Source organism: Accipiter gentilis, chromosome 1, assembly GCF_929443795.1.
Source record: "Accipiter gentilis chromosome 1, bAccGen1.1, whole genome shotgun sequence".
NCBI lineage: Eukaryota > Metazoa > Chordata > Aves > Accipitriformes > Accipitridae > Astur > Astur gentilis.
In genome coordinates this window covers 27,039,323-27,053,155 of record NC_064880.1, presented here as the reverse complement: position 1 = coordinate 27,053,155, position 13,833 = coordinate 27,039,323, and the positions used below count along the sequence as shown (strand labels likewise).

Below are 13,833 nucleotides of genomic sequence, written 5' to 3'. Positions count from 1 at the left end.
ATGTTTCAGTGTGAGATTGTTCAGAAAATGGGATCCAAAGGTGTGTAACAAACTCAAATCTGTATATTATTTTTTAAAGTTGCAGTATCCTTAATTTTTTCAGAAACTGCTAGCAGTATTTAAATACTGAGAGGCACTCATACATGGAAGTTTTCACAAATTTGATAGTTATGTAAAATATTTAATAACTCTTAAACAACAAGCTAAGTGATTCATTTAGTTGAATATTAAATGAATAGTACATCAAAGAACTCTGAAGTATGTCAAATTCTCAAGGATCTTAAAGAGGTTTAAATGCTAGTAGCCTTAGTGGCTGCAGAAGTAGCAATACAAAGCATTAAAACAATTAGACAAGCAGTTAAATGAAGTTACATGGTACTGTGCTGGAGTTCATAGTACATTAATTAATAGATAGGTTATAGCCATTATTGAGTATTGTGGTATCATCCTCTTCCTGAAGTGCATCTGGTTTGGGGAAAGAGGGAACAAAAGTTTTTTAGTAGCAGCGCCACAGTTTTAAATTGGGAACTGTATTTTAGAACATAGAATACTAATATGTAGTATGGGTACATTAATTAAATAAAGTTCCAAGTTGATGTGAAATATTTTTCATGACTAAGTATTTTCCATCACTGGAAAAAGCTAAAAGAAAATCCTGCACATTGCTGAAGAGATTGCCTGTAAAACCAGGTATTACTGTAGATATCCCAATGATGCCCCTATGGAATTGGCCAGATGGTACTTTTAGTAAGATATTTAAGTATATGTTGTGCATCTGATCACAATGGAAAATCTTTAATAAATGAGAGATTTCTTGCATGTCATTTGAAATTTATTTTTACATAAGTGTGTGAGATACAGTATTTCAAGTCATGTAGTGTTTAAAAGCTTTTTATTTGAGAATTGCAAAATATATCTCCTCCCTGGCTCCTTCTGTCTATCCACACAAAATGGATACTTCTAATGCTGAATATGCCTTATTCTGGGTGCAGTTCATATTGGACGGTGGTTTTCTCAGCGAACTTAAAAAAACAATTTGCAAACTCAGTTTTGTTTGTTGCTCTCTGCAGTTGCAGTTATAAACAAGTAAAGACCACCCTAAGAAAAATAATTTATAATTGTATAATTATAGATTATGTGTGAACTGCCATATCTGTGCATCATCTGCAGTGGTGATAAGAGTCTCTTCAGCTTTTTGGAGACAATTATTTTTTTCTGTTTATAGATTTGGAATGAAAATAACACTTTTTTGTTATAACACCAGTTAAAATATTTCTTTATTTTTACTAGAGTAAACCTGATCAGAAATTTGATTTGGGAATTCACAATATGTCAATCAACTTCTCATTGCCAAAACATGTGGGTTTAAAAAAAAAAGAAGAAAGGCAAAAGGCAGCGCAGCACCTCTCAGTGGACATAAATTACTCTAAGTCTCACTATAGTCACTGTGCATCAGCCTGAAAGAAGAAAACTAAAAGGCGGCTACTAACCCTAGTTCCATGTGAATAATAATTTTACTTCACTTACGAGAAGTTGGATATGAGGTGTTTAGCCTGCATTTATTTTTCATGGCTGCAGAGAAACCTTAGTCTTAGCTAACAGTTACAATATTAAACTGACTGACTGTAGCAGGAGTAACTGTGCTTGTGTCTGGGTAGTTTAAATTTACATTTTAAACAGATTTTGAGGAAAATTCCAATTACAAATCAGAGGAGTGTTTGTAGCATCTCCTGTCAGCAAATCAATCGAAAATGACATTGTTTAAGCCTTTTTATATTTATCAGACTTGGTTCTTCAATTACTTTTCATAGTTGGATGTGGTAAAAAAAGTAAACTCACTTGCTGAAGCTTCTACTTGTGGTCATTTGCCAAGATAGGGTTGAAATTTAGACATTTCACTTCCCTATCAACCGGTTAATCAACTGACAAACATATGGTTTAGTTAGACATGCAGAATAAGTATTTGCGTGGCTAAGCACAGCCTGAAAAGGAATTTACTTTGAGGTAGCAGATGATGGGCCAAAAATCTGTTCATCCTCTCTGTAGCGTTAATGAGATGAAGCAAAGTGTGGGAAGGTAGTTTTCATTCAGCCTTAGGTTGTTTTTGCTGGAGTCAGGCATAAAACTGCTCAAGAAGTTTGGGTAGGTGCTTGAAGCTTCTGAATATAATCCATGGAACGTTACTGTTGGGACACTTTTTCTTATTAGATTTTGAGGAAAAGATGATTCTTTTGGCATCCTCAAAGTTCTAGAAAATCTGATGTGACCATAAAACACCACTTAAAAATTTCTGGGCTGAGTCCAATTTTGGCTCCTCCTGAGGTTTGATTGTGTGGAATATCTAGTATTTAGGATTTTTGGAAAAAAAATATCACTTTGTTTTGGTAATTGAACTGACAATGAGATGTTCTTCAGAAGAGTAAAAATATGGATTGAAATCTTTGTTGCAGGTAAGTGACTTCCAGCCATGTAAATACACAGTGCATTCGTGCAAATAGTTTTTGCATGTCTGATGACCAGCTCTTACATCTGACCAACTATGTATTTCTGCACTTCTTGTTCAGTGAATTTTTTTGCTCGTGAAAACTTTCCCAATAATTGAATTGAATGAACTGCAGGATTTCTCAGTTTTAACCAGTTTCTTTCACTACAAATTTCTTGTACAGTGGAGTGCTAAAGAAGCTCAATCTGTTAAATGTTTATAAAACTGTAACTATGAAGGAAACACAGTCATATCTAGGACCATAAGAAGGTGGTTTCATCACTGGGATCTATGGAAAACTATTTGCCAAAAATAGAAATTGGATAAATATGTCTTAATCATTCAAAAAATTAAACTTAAAATGATCATTTTCTAAGGGCTCTAGTCCAATCCCCTATCATGTCTTGAAATCATCAGATGTTACCTTTCTAAAACTGACCCCGTAGCTCAATGTAGAAAATATTGGATGAAATACTATTGTACCCTTTTTAAATAGAATGGTCTGTAGCGGTCCATTTCTTTACAGTTCATTTTACAGTTGTTGCTGTGGAGCTGGATCTCAGACTATCCTCCAGGATGTGTTACTTACCAAGGATCTGCTTATTTGAACTTGTTTGTGCAGTTTCTTCCTCAGCAAAACTTCAAATTCCAGCTCCAGTGCTGACAGAGTTACAGCTTTGGTAGAAGACATTTTCATCTCTAGTGCAGGTGCTTGCTAGTTCACATATAAAAAGCTTCTGCAAGGTATCCAGTAAAAAAAAAAAAGCTTATCCAAGATCTCCCTAGAATTATTTGGTGCTTCTCCCTATAATTTCAGTTGGTAATATTTTCTACTTTTTTGCTTCCGTTGGAAGAGGCAAGAAGAGAATGGAAAAAATCCCTGCATGCATTCTGCATAGACGCTGTGCACTACTTGTTGGTTCACAGGGTAGTCTTCCTGATTTTAGAACAGTCAGCTGTTTTGAGTTTTTTTCCTGAGCTTTGTGCCCAAACCATTATTGCCTCTCTTAATTTTTTCTTTTTTTAGCACAGTTGTTAGCTGTTTTGGCAGTTGCGAGCAAAGGCAGAGATACTCCTTTGTGTTTCTGGTTGCAGGCTCTGTTTTGCCACACAGTTTGCTAAAAGAATTTGCAAGCTTTTAACTACAGACCAATCATGGATCTGTGGGGTCCTGCAGCCTGCAGTCAAACAAACCACCAACAGACAAATGCATTCCTCTGCTTTCACCCTCTAATTAATCTAGTTGCATCTGGTTAGTTCCAGCTGTGCAGAGCTAGGGGAAATGTTGTCAGAAACAGCACAACTTCTGGCAAATTCCAACTTACTCCAGCAAATGGATTTTTTGAAGCTTGACAGCAAATGGAAATGTGACCTTGAGTTCTGGTGGTTGCCTTGGATTTTAGAAGTTTGTAACAGGGATGTGTGTGGATGAGGATTTGTGTATGGAAACTATCTTCACAACCATATGTGCAAAATGAAAAAGGCAATACAGTAAAGTTTTGCAAGAGGGGGGCATTCATGGCTTTCTTTTTTTTTTGCCTAGTAGAAGTCATCATAGAAGGGGACACTTGGAAATGTTAGAGTATTTGTATCTCAACTGAAGTTGCAACTTGTATAGTTTCAAATTTTCTTTTTTTCTTTTCTCAAGGCAGTCTGTAAACTTTTGTAGTGTCTTGCATGATATTTCCACATATCTGTCCATTTTGATCAGAACTGCTAGAATAATTTTATATTCTTCATTTTTCTTCTGTGATTTTTTTGGCCATAAGTCAAAGGGGAAGTTAGTCAGATAAGGTTGTTTAACTTACAGTAGCTGATCTTGAAGCCATCAATCCTGTCAGATTTGAAGACAGCCCTGTAAACTTTAATTACTTGCTCTTTCAACATTTTTATTTCAATGTTGAAAAGTAATTTCAAAGAGCCTGAAACTAAGCTTACTGTTAGTGCATTTCCCATCTTTCAGTTTAGTCTTTCTTGAGGGTGGCTTCTTTGTGACTGAAGTTTCTTGGCTAAAAAAGGATCACTTTTTCTTTGGCCACATTTTTTAAAGCTTTCTTCCCATCCTATGTCAAGGATATGTTTATTCACAGTGTTAATGGAAGTACTAGCAGTTACTGGAGTTGTGCGTTAGTCCGGCAAGTATTACTTCCACTTCTTACTGTATACTGCGTGATGTCACTGCATCCCTCACCTCTGCTGTCCTTTCTTTTCATGTAGCTGTAGCCGAGTAGAAGCCTAAAACTTCATTTTTGTTCCTGCAGCGATTGTATACAAATAATAAGATTCTTTATGGAATTCTATATTAACTGTAAAGTGATAGCTAGTGGTTACCTCATCTGGTCAGAAACAATAGTGTAGCTAATTAAAACACCTAAATGGAGTATTCAGGGACACACAGATTGGTCTAAGTTTGCTGTCATCTAAAGACATCTAAACCCCCTGCCCCACTAGGCTTAGTGGGCTGTTTGAAAATAGAGCAAGTGACAATGCAGTGAGTGTATAATGAAGGTGAGGTGGTGGGGGTTTTTTTGTGTTTGTGTCTTTTTTGGACAACTCAAATAGGTAGGAGGGTGAAACAGGCGTCTTTAATGGAAGAGGAAATACAGGGGGTGCTGCAACTTTAAAAAAAATATTCAGATTTGTGCTATTTCTTAATGTTCCGTGTATAGAATAAAATATACTTCATTTTACACTTTCCCTCTTCCCTTCAAGTAGTTGTAGTTTAGTGCTCACCTCATCCCTCACTTGAATTAACTTTAGATTTCTTGTTGCTTAGAGTTGGCTTAAAGGACTTCATAATGCTGTGCAAAAGAATTTTGTCTTAAATTGACATTACAAAGTACTCTTGCACAACTAAATCCAAACATCTGTTTTTGAGTCTGACAAAAAACCTACCTTCCAACGTTTGGTTTTCTTTTCCTCCCAGCAGATTGAAAATGTGATAGCACTGGGATTATTTAGAGCCAAGGAATCAAGTTTCAGTGGATTAGAATACTGAATATATTACACTGTTCTCAATATTTATCAATTCACAAATCTAAACATTGGCAGGGTTTTAAGTGACCTGTTATAGTCAAATTTTAAAGGAGTAATTTGCCTTTAATGACGTTTGCAAATACTCTTAATGCCTTGATCACTGTGCCTTTTTTATATGGAAGGTGGGGGTAGTAGGCAAAACTTATATTTTTGAAATAAGAAACACTGTGAAATAGAGCATGACAGGAACAACAGAAGAAGGGCTGTGAGCATACTTATTTAGGTTTGTTGACTATCTCTGTGTCTAAGCAATAGTTTGAGCATTCATAAATCAAAGCTGTTTAACAGAGACTTGTAAGCAGACCATGTACTGATTCCTGTAAGAGGGAATTATGCTTGGCTGGCAGTATATAGATAAGCCAAATGCCTACATTGGTAACAATGGTTTATGATTCCTAGATTGATCAGTCCGTCAGTAATGCAGATGAGTTTTTTAAAGACGTTAGAGTAAATTATTTTATATAAAAGTTACTTAATTAGTATTTTAACCTGAAAGTGAGGGAGGGGACAACTGCAGTTACATCACATGACTGCTAAATATTTTTCTCCTCGTCCATTTATTTATCAGTTCTTAGAGATTAAATTGCTACAGATTTGGTGGGGGAAAAAAGTACATCTTTGTATTTTTCTCCATATAGCTTTCCCTCTATGTTTACATACACATAAATAATATTTACAATAAATATTATCTTTAAAAGTTTTGATACTGTACTGTGAAAACATTGAAACATTAATGGATCATATTTGGAGATTACTTTGACTTCTCCATATTTAGATGAATTACATTAAATTGTGGCCTATTAGATAAACCTTAGTGTTTTTAGAGTATTCAAAAATATTTTTGCAAATTTACCATTCAGTAGTGCAACCTGAAATAACTGCCTTTATCTCAAAAGGTGACTGGGAGGTTTAACCAAGTTAGATACAGTATCTGTATTGTCAGTGATTTAATGTTTATGGGATAGTCTAAAGGCAAATTCACTTTTTGTATATACAAGTTTTAAAAACCCTATGTAATAAAGAGTCCTTTGAGCGCAACTCTTGACTTCTAGCAGAGTGGAAATTGCATATAAATTGCATGGCCTCTCAATTTTTTTGTTTGTTTAAACCTTCCCTTACTTAGAGTTAATTGCTAAAGGCATCTCAGTGTCATTCCCCCTAGAAACTGAGCTTAGTGAAGGCTGTTTTTTTCCCCCACTTTTTCATGCAGGTCAGCACACAGAATATGAAGATGGGTGGGCTGCCTCGTACAACACCACCCACTCAGAAGCCACCAAGTCCACCGATGTCAGGAAAAGGAACTATCGGGTAAGTGCAGTTACCAAATGTGTAAACAGCTTTGGTGAACAGAAGGGAAAAAAGGGAAGATTCTTTCTCTATAGTGTGGGGGTTTTTGGTTTGTGGGCTTTTGGGGTTTGTTTTAACCATTCACAAAGGTCAAGAGGTATTACATCCGCATCCTCTTATATTGGTCATGTCTTATATATCAGTTAGCACATTTCTGCCAGAAGACGGTGGGCATCATCATCCTTTCCCAACAGGACCCTTTTTGTCATTGCAGAACACTTAACAACTACATGCTTTATAGTAAAAAGTCATTAATTGTGTGGCTTTGACAGGTGGTGCTGAACAACTGGAAAATTAATATGTGGCACTGTTCGGTAATTATTTGTGCTCTGTGTGATAAAAGTACTTTTCTGTTAAGTCTATGAACTTGACTTTGACCTTAGGAAAATGTGTTAGAACTGGGATGAATGCTGTTTGTTGGTTATGTGATTATGTATATACATACAGACTGCAGTGCTTTATTTTAAAACAGTATATGGATTACCTTTAAAATAACAATGGGATGTGCATCGCAGAGTTTATTAATAGGAAGATTGAAGTACATGAAGAACATCCTTAATTGTTATTTCTCATCCTACAAAGCAGATACTTCAAACTTATAGAAAAACATTTTTTCTAGTTCCCATTACTGATTAGTATGTAGCTATCTTTTAAAGAATGAAAAATCTTTGGTTTTGTCTGTATTATCTTAATTTGCTTGTGAAATATGCTTGTCCTTGTGTAGGCGTCACTCTCCCTATCGTACGTTGGAGCCAGTACGTCCTCCGGTTGTACCAAATGACTACGTGCCTAGCCCAACACGCAATATGGCTCCCTCACAACAGAGCCCTGTTAGAACAGCTTCTGTGAATCAGAGGAATCGCACATACAGGTATTCAGTGTAGTCCTGTACAAAGTTTGGTTAGTATTGTATAAGCATATGGACAATAAATGCTATGATAAATATCAAATCCATCTGCATCTCTACAGTGAAGCTTGCTAATTCATGATATGGACTGGGAACATCATTTGGCATGACGAGAATGCGCTCTAATAAAACCAGAATTCACAAAACTGTGAATTGTGTTAAGATTGTTCACTTAATCCCCTAGTCATCTTAATTTTAGTGCTATCACTTTGTTACAGTACTTAATGAGTTACTAAAATTTTGAAGTCTTTCAAGTAGGTAGATCGTGAGACTATTTTACAAAATGCTTACAAAACTGGGAAAAGACTTTGTACGCAACTTGCCTTCTACATGTTGAAGGACCGTATAGTATGCTTATAGTTCACATTTTTGTTTGAACAGTCTTTGATGTTTATAGATTGAGCAGCTGAAAAAGAGCATTGTATTTTGAGGATACTGATAACTTCAAACACAGAATAAAGCTGAACTGTATTACCAAAGGATCTGCAGAAGGCTAGCCTTTTCTCTAGGATAATAAGAGTTTCGTGATGTGACAGGTCTAAATACTTCCCTTGAAATCTTTACTTTTTAAACATCATAAGTACTTGAGGGTGGCTAAACAGGTGGACTTAAAATATAAGAAAACCTGACTTTTACTTTACTGTCTTACAATTTCCAGATTTCGGTAGTCTCATATGAAAGCATATAAATCAGAGTCTAAACAGTCTACATGTTTTATAAGTTATAGGAAAAAGGTCTGTATTTGTTCAGTAGGGGTTTAACAATATTGGAATGACATGTTTTGGAACAAGGTTCCAGAAGTGTTTCCATTTTGGGGCAAGTTCACTAAGACTAATTGAAAAAGCTGTTGTGTTGTAGTCAAAGTGAAGAGGTTTAGGAAGACTAAGCTTTATATAGGTTTATATCATTGTTTCATTTCTCTTGTTCCCTGTTGCTCCTTTGAATTAGTAAGGTGATATATGAGGGACCTTATGTTTCAGCATGCACAGCAGCATATTCATACCCTGGGTTATTTTGGTTTCTTACAGCAGCAGTGGGAGTAGTGGAGGAAGCCACCCAAGTAGTCGGAGCAGCAGTCGAGAGAACAGTGGAAGTGGAAGTGTGGGTGTTCCTATTGCTGTTCCCACACCGTCTCCTCCCAGTGTCTATCCAGGTGAATGGAAACTTGTTCCTTTTTCTGATTCAGCATTAACCTTAGCATTTGCAAGTCTCCTAAACCCCAAGAGAAGTCTCAAAGTTCATTATCCAGAAACATGCAAGCCTTGAAAATTGCTTGCTATAGATAGTATGAGTTTGAATCAAGTAGTATCTTTTCTGGGAGTGTCCGATGTGCTCTAATGCTTCTTTTATATATTAATTTGTTTATCAGACTTTTTTGCCTGGCTGTCTGCATGTGACTAGGTAGGACACAGCACCTTTTTAAGTGGGCTGGGGGGAACTTCTGTGTTGTCCTTTTAAGCAAATAAATGTTTTTTCATTGGCTGTTCATGCAGATACATAGAAGCATGTTTTTAGAAAATTAGATTAAATGAGAGGCAGGTACAGGGTAAATCTTTAGTACATTAATGTAAGCCTAACTGAGTTGTCACAAAGACACTTGTTCAATGTAATCGCCCCAGTCTTTCCAGATACAGGAAGTGAAACTAGTATTCCTTTTTCCTTTGCTTAGCCCTTTCAGTAGAGAAGAGTGTATAGTTGGCTTGCAGTGTGATCTGAAATACATGATGCTTCTGAACCAAAGAAGTGGAAATTTTTGGCTTTCCTCTTCTCTGTATTTTCTAATTCGTATAAATGCGAAGGGCAGCCGCGCTACAGATTGAAGCGTACATAACGAAGTGCAAACGTATCTTTCAAAAGTTACGGCTTTCAGTGAGAAGTTCTGGGTTGTTCCCTTCAGACCTGGAAAGAAGTGGATTTGCTTGACCCTCATTTGCTGTGGACATAGGAATGAGCCTTTCTTTAACAGCTCCATTTTTCTCTCATCTCCTCATGCATTCTAAAATACTATGCATCTAATAAATAGCTAACACTGAATAGTCAAAGGCTTTCTCTAATCCTTGCTAACATACCTCCTTATTAACTCCACCTCTTCCTCCTCTCTTCACTTAGCCCCTGCTGGCTCGGCTGGCACTTCTCCCCTTCCTGCTACCTCTGCTCCTGCCCCCACTCCTCCTGCTCCTGCCCCTTCCTCCGCTGCCCCAGATGCTGCTGCTGCTGCTGCAGGAGCTCAGCCCCTTGCTGATGGCTTCACCTCTCCAACTCCCCCTGCTGTTTCTTCCACACCCTCTACAGGTGAGTGTCTGCTCTAGCTGGTGGGCAGGTGAACCCAGATGTCATCATGATCCAAGGCTTTTCAAAGTTACTTCAGAAGCAGTGATTTTATTTTTTTTTTAATATAACTAGAAAATACCTGCTAATATCCAACTATAAGGTAATGGCTATAGTAGACAATTCAAGGTGTGCTACTTTTATAAACAACAATCATTTAGTTTTATCACTTTCTTATTCTTACATTTATGTAATTATTTATTACAGTATCATTTTACTGCAGTTTGCATACTGAGAATCTTCTAGATAATTACATTTGGGGGGAACCAGCACTGATAGTTCTAGGTCTGATGATTCTCTTTCAGTAATGGAGTAAAAAAAAGTGCATCTAGCAAAATATAATTTATATGACTGGTCTCTTCAATGCTTTCAAATGACAAGTGTCCTTTCAATGAACTGATAAAAAAAGACACATTTTTTGTGTTCAATGTCAGGTAAAATACAACTTTTTATTACGCAGAATAGTACTAAAGCATTTTGGTTTAATAGGTGGTACTTATGGTGTATATTGCAACTTGCTTTTTTTAATGCTTATGAAATCATCCTACATTTTTCATTTTCTCATATGCTAAAGCTGCAGCATATAGTGCTTACTAACCATAACACTGTTCTGTATCAGCTTTTGATGAGGAGTTACACCTGCATTGTAAAGGTCTCCTATAGAGAGCCAAATTCATGTATGGCTACTTGTGTGCTTTGTTACTTTTCATTATAGTGGAGGCTGATCACAATGGCGTGAATTGGTTTGTGTGTTTATTAGTGTTGGTCTTAGTAAGAATTTCACCAGGTGTCAGAAACATTCTTGAAATCATATTTAGTTTAAGGTGCTGTGACTCTTATAAAATTAGAGCATACTTACAATAGAATCTATGACTATGACTAGAAGTTTCCAAACTGTGATGAATTTTGGTATCAGAAGATGATCCTGATGTATAAACTACTTTTATGTTCAGAAGATGAGCTGTGTCATATGGGGCCTCAATCGGTTTTCCATTTTTGATGCACTGTCAGTACCCCAGTTCTTGAACCATATTGCTTCTGTATTTTTGACAAGTCAAAATCAAGCAGAGGTTAGTATTTTAATGGGTATAAAATCACATTCACAATTGCATAAGAGAAATTTCAGGTTATTTACTATTTTTAAGATCTTTTGTTTCCTGTGCTATTAGTGAGGTTGCTTGCATGGCTTCTCTGAAATAAAGTACTTGAAGAGACTGAATAGTTTACCGTTTATGAGGTTGTAGTTTTTGGTCCTTAAGGATCTCTAATCTGTTTCTTCTCTCCTCCCTTCTCTCCAATCACCACCAGTTTCTACCAGTGCATTAAGTAACAGGGAGACAGACACATTGGAAAGATGCATTAGGAAAAATGTGAAAAAGCCTATATACTAGGTGGATTGCTCCTTAACTGTTCTTCTTCCTCACCTGTAAAAAGTGCATTTTTTGAGATGTACATATCTGTGCAAAGCAGGAGGAATGTGACTCTGTAGTTCATGCATTTGCTCTTAGAAGCAAGTAACAGAGCAAGCAACTTGCATTTTATGTATTGACTTAGTGTGAAGTTTTGCAAAGCAATCAAAACATAGTGGAGAAAAATGCAGGTTTTTAAAAAGTTGCACATTCATTTGTTCTGTTTCCCTATTTACTTCCCTGCATGCATGTCTCCTCAACCACAGTGACCATCCCTTGTTTTCTTGCAAACTCTGAAATCTACCTCTAGCACAAATGGTGGAGGCAGAATAGTTAGGGAAGGTAATAATCCATATGGGTATAATAAATCCTGTTTACTGTTATATACAGTATATAAGCCAGAGCACTTTATGTGAGCACAAAAGATAGCTTAATGGTCTTGCTTCATTTATTGCTTGCTTAGATTCAGGATCGATTACTTTGATACAGGAAGTGATTAAAATGGAGAGCAAATTTTTAAGGAGTTGTTTCAATTGACAGCTCCCTGAAAGAGGGTCTTTGAGTGTGATTTCATTTATTCCATCCTTCAAGCAGTTTCTAACATTCTTTTCTCCCCAGATGGTTCTCTGCATATTTCCTGAATGGCACTAAGATAGTTAGTATTGTGTTTTTCAGTTGTAGAAGGTAACAGCTTTGTATCTTGGAAATGGCATATAGTTTGTTTGTACATGTATATTGCTTAATTGCTGGACTGTGAAGTGGGGTTTTTTTTGCAGTTTTATGAATAACTAAATTTGCAAGAAGTTATTATAATACATTATATAAAATGGATAACTGGGAATTATTTTCTCTCATTTTGAAACTTTGTAGCTTAGACCCCTTTGTATTTTCATACTGGCTTTTGTGAGCAGTGCTGAGTACAGGCAGTTGGGAGAGTTGTTTTTTGTGTTGCTGTTGAGACATCCAGTGTCCTGCCAGTCTGGCAGCTGAACTGGCTGACTGCTCCGAGGATGCAGACTGTCTTAAAAAAACAGAGACCTTTCCAAGCCTTTGAATATTGAATGCAGATATAAAAAAGGCAGGCATCATTCTTCTCTCTGCTAATACATTTCTCTTTCTAACCTAGGTCACCCAGTTCAGTTCTACAGCATGAACAGGCCTGCATCTAGACACACACCCCCAACAATAGGGGGATCTTTGCCATATCGGCGTCCTCCTTCAATCACATCACAGACAAGCCTTCAGAACCAGATGAATGGAGGACCATTTTATAACCAGAACCCAGGTAAGAAAGTTTTCCTGCTCTTTTGCATTCAATGCAGTAGTGGCCTTCAGATCTCTGAAATCTTATGTTCTGTCTCTATTGCAGATCGTGCAGTTAGTCTCAGGTAACTTCCAGTATGTTTCTGGTAGCCATGCCAAAGCTGCAGTCCAAGTACAGAGTGTTCAGCTTCCCTTATGGCAAACAGCTTAAAACAATAGTGGCTTTGTTGCAAAATAAGTTGCTTTTGATCTCACAGTCCCTATTAGACAAGCTTTAGTCCTTTGCTACACCATGTGTCATGTATCTGCTTTGGTGTGGGATGGGTATTTGATTTTGCACCAGAACATTGACTCTTCATGAATCAGTCTTTATCTTGTATGTTTTTTCCTTATGATTAATGGACAGTTCAAGAAGTTGCAATTGTTATACAACGGTAAGCTTTAGACACCTTAGACACACCAGTGGTATTTGGTATGGGATGCAAGGGAGCTGTGTCATCTGCTAAGTCCACAGGTGATGTTATTTTAATGGGTGACCTGTCTTAGAAAGCAGGACGAGATATCAACAAGGAGTGGCGTGTCCTGTGTGTCAGGCAGAACACAGTAGCTTTTTATCTAAGGAGTCCTTTTCCATGTGCTTCTGATGCGATGTGATTTGATTCCAGAGTAGGGGAGACTTTCTTTTTTGACAAAGCTACAGAAAGATGCAGGGGACATACTGAAGGTTCCTTGTTAGGAAATGCCCTATTACCAGCAAGACTGAATGTTGACTCGCAAGCACTACAGTGCGTTTGTGTTTTGTGGTTGTTGCGGTGGTGGGTTTTGGTGGTGGTTTTTGGTTTTTTTTGGTTTTTTGTTTTTTTTAAATTGACCACTGAACTTGGAATTAGGTCAAGTGCTGCAATCTGCTTTTAAGGGATTTGATCAGGTTCAAATATTACTGCTTGTGAGCTACCCTGCAAAGAGCTGTGTGTGCTTAACTTCAGAAGGTAATGAATGGTCCTGCTGGGGACAAGGGGGTGGTGGAGGTTATATGACTAAATTGTAGTCCAGTTGCCTGA

General features: G+C 37.0%; 1 protein-coding gene across 18 annotated transcripts in view; it reads left to right on the top strand.

The window, feature by feature from the left end:
• The window catches only part of ABI2 (abl interactor 2), a 73,217-nt gene that overhangs the window by 42,884 nt on the left and 16,500 nt on the right, over positions 1 to 13,833 (top strand). For 6 of the 18 annotated variants that reach the window (XM_049799784.1, XM_049799710.1, XM_049799682.1 and 3 more), the window contains 5 exons: positions 6,729 to 6,826; positions 7,590 to 7,736; positions 8,801 to 8,925; positions 9,882 to 10,064; positions 12,636 to 12,794. In XM_049799784.1, coding sequence (XP_049655741.1) covers positions 6,729 to 6,826; positions 7,590 to 7,736; positions 8,801 to 8,925; positions 9,882 to 10,064; positions 12,636 to 12,794 — 712 coding nt within the window. The remainder of the gene's footprint in view (positions 1 to 6,728; positions 6,827 to 7,589; positions 7,737 to 8,800; positions 8,926 to 9,881; positions 10,065 to 12,635; positions 12,795 to 13,833) is intronic. The other 12 variants (XM_049799769.1, XM_049799795.1, XM_049799750.1 and 9 more) reach the window with 3 other exon arrangements.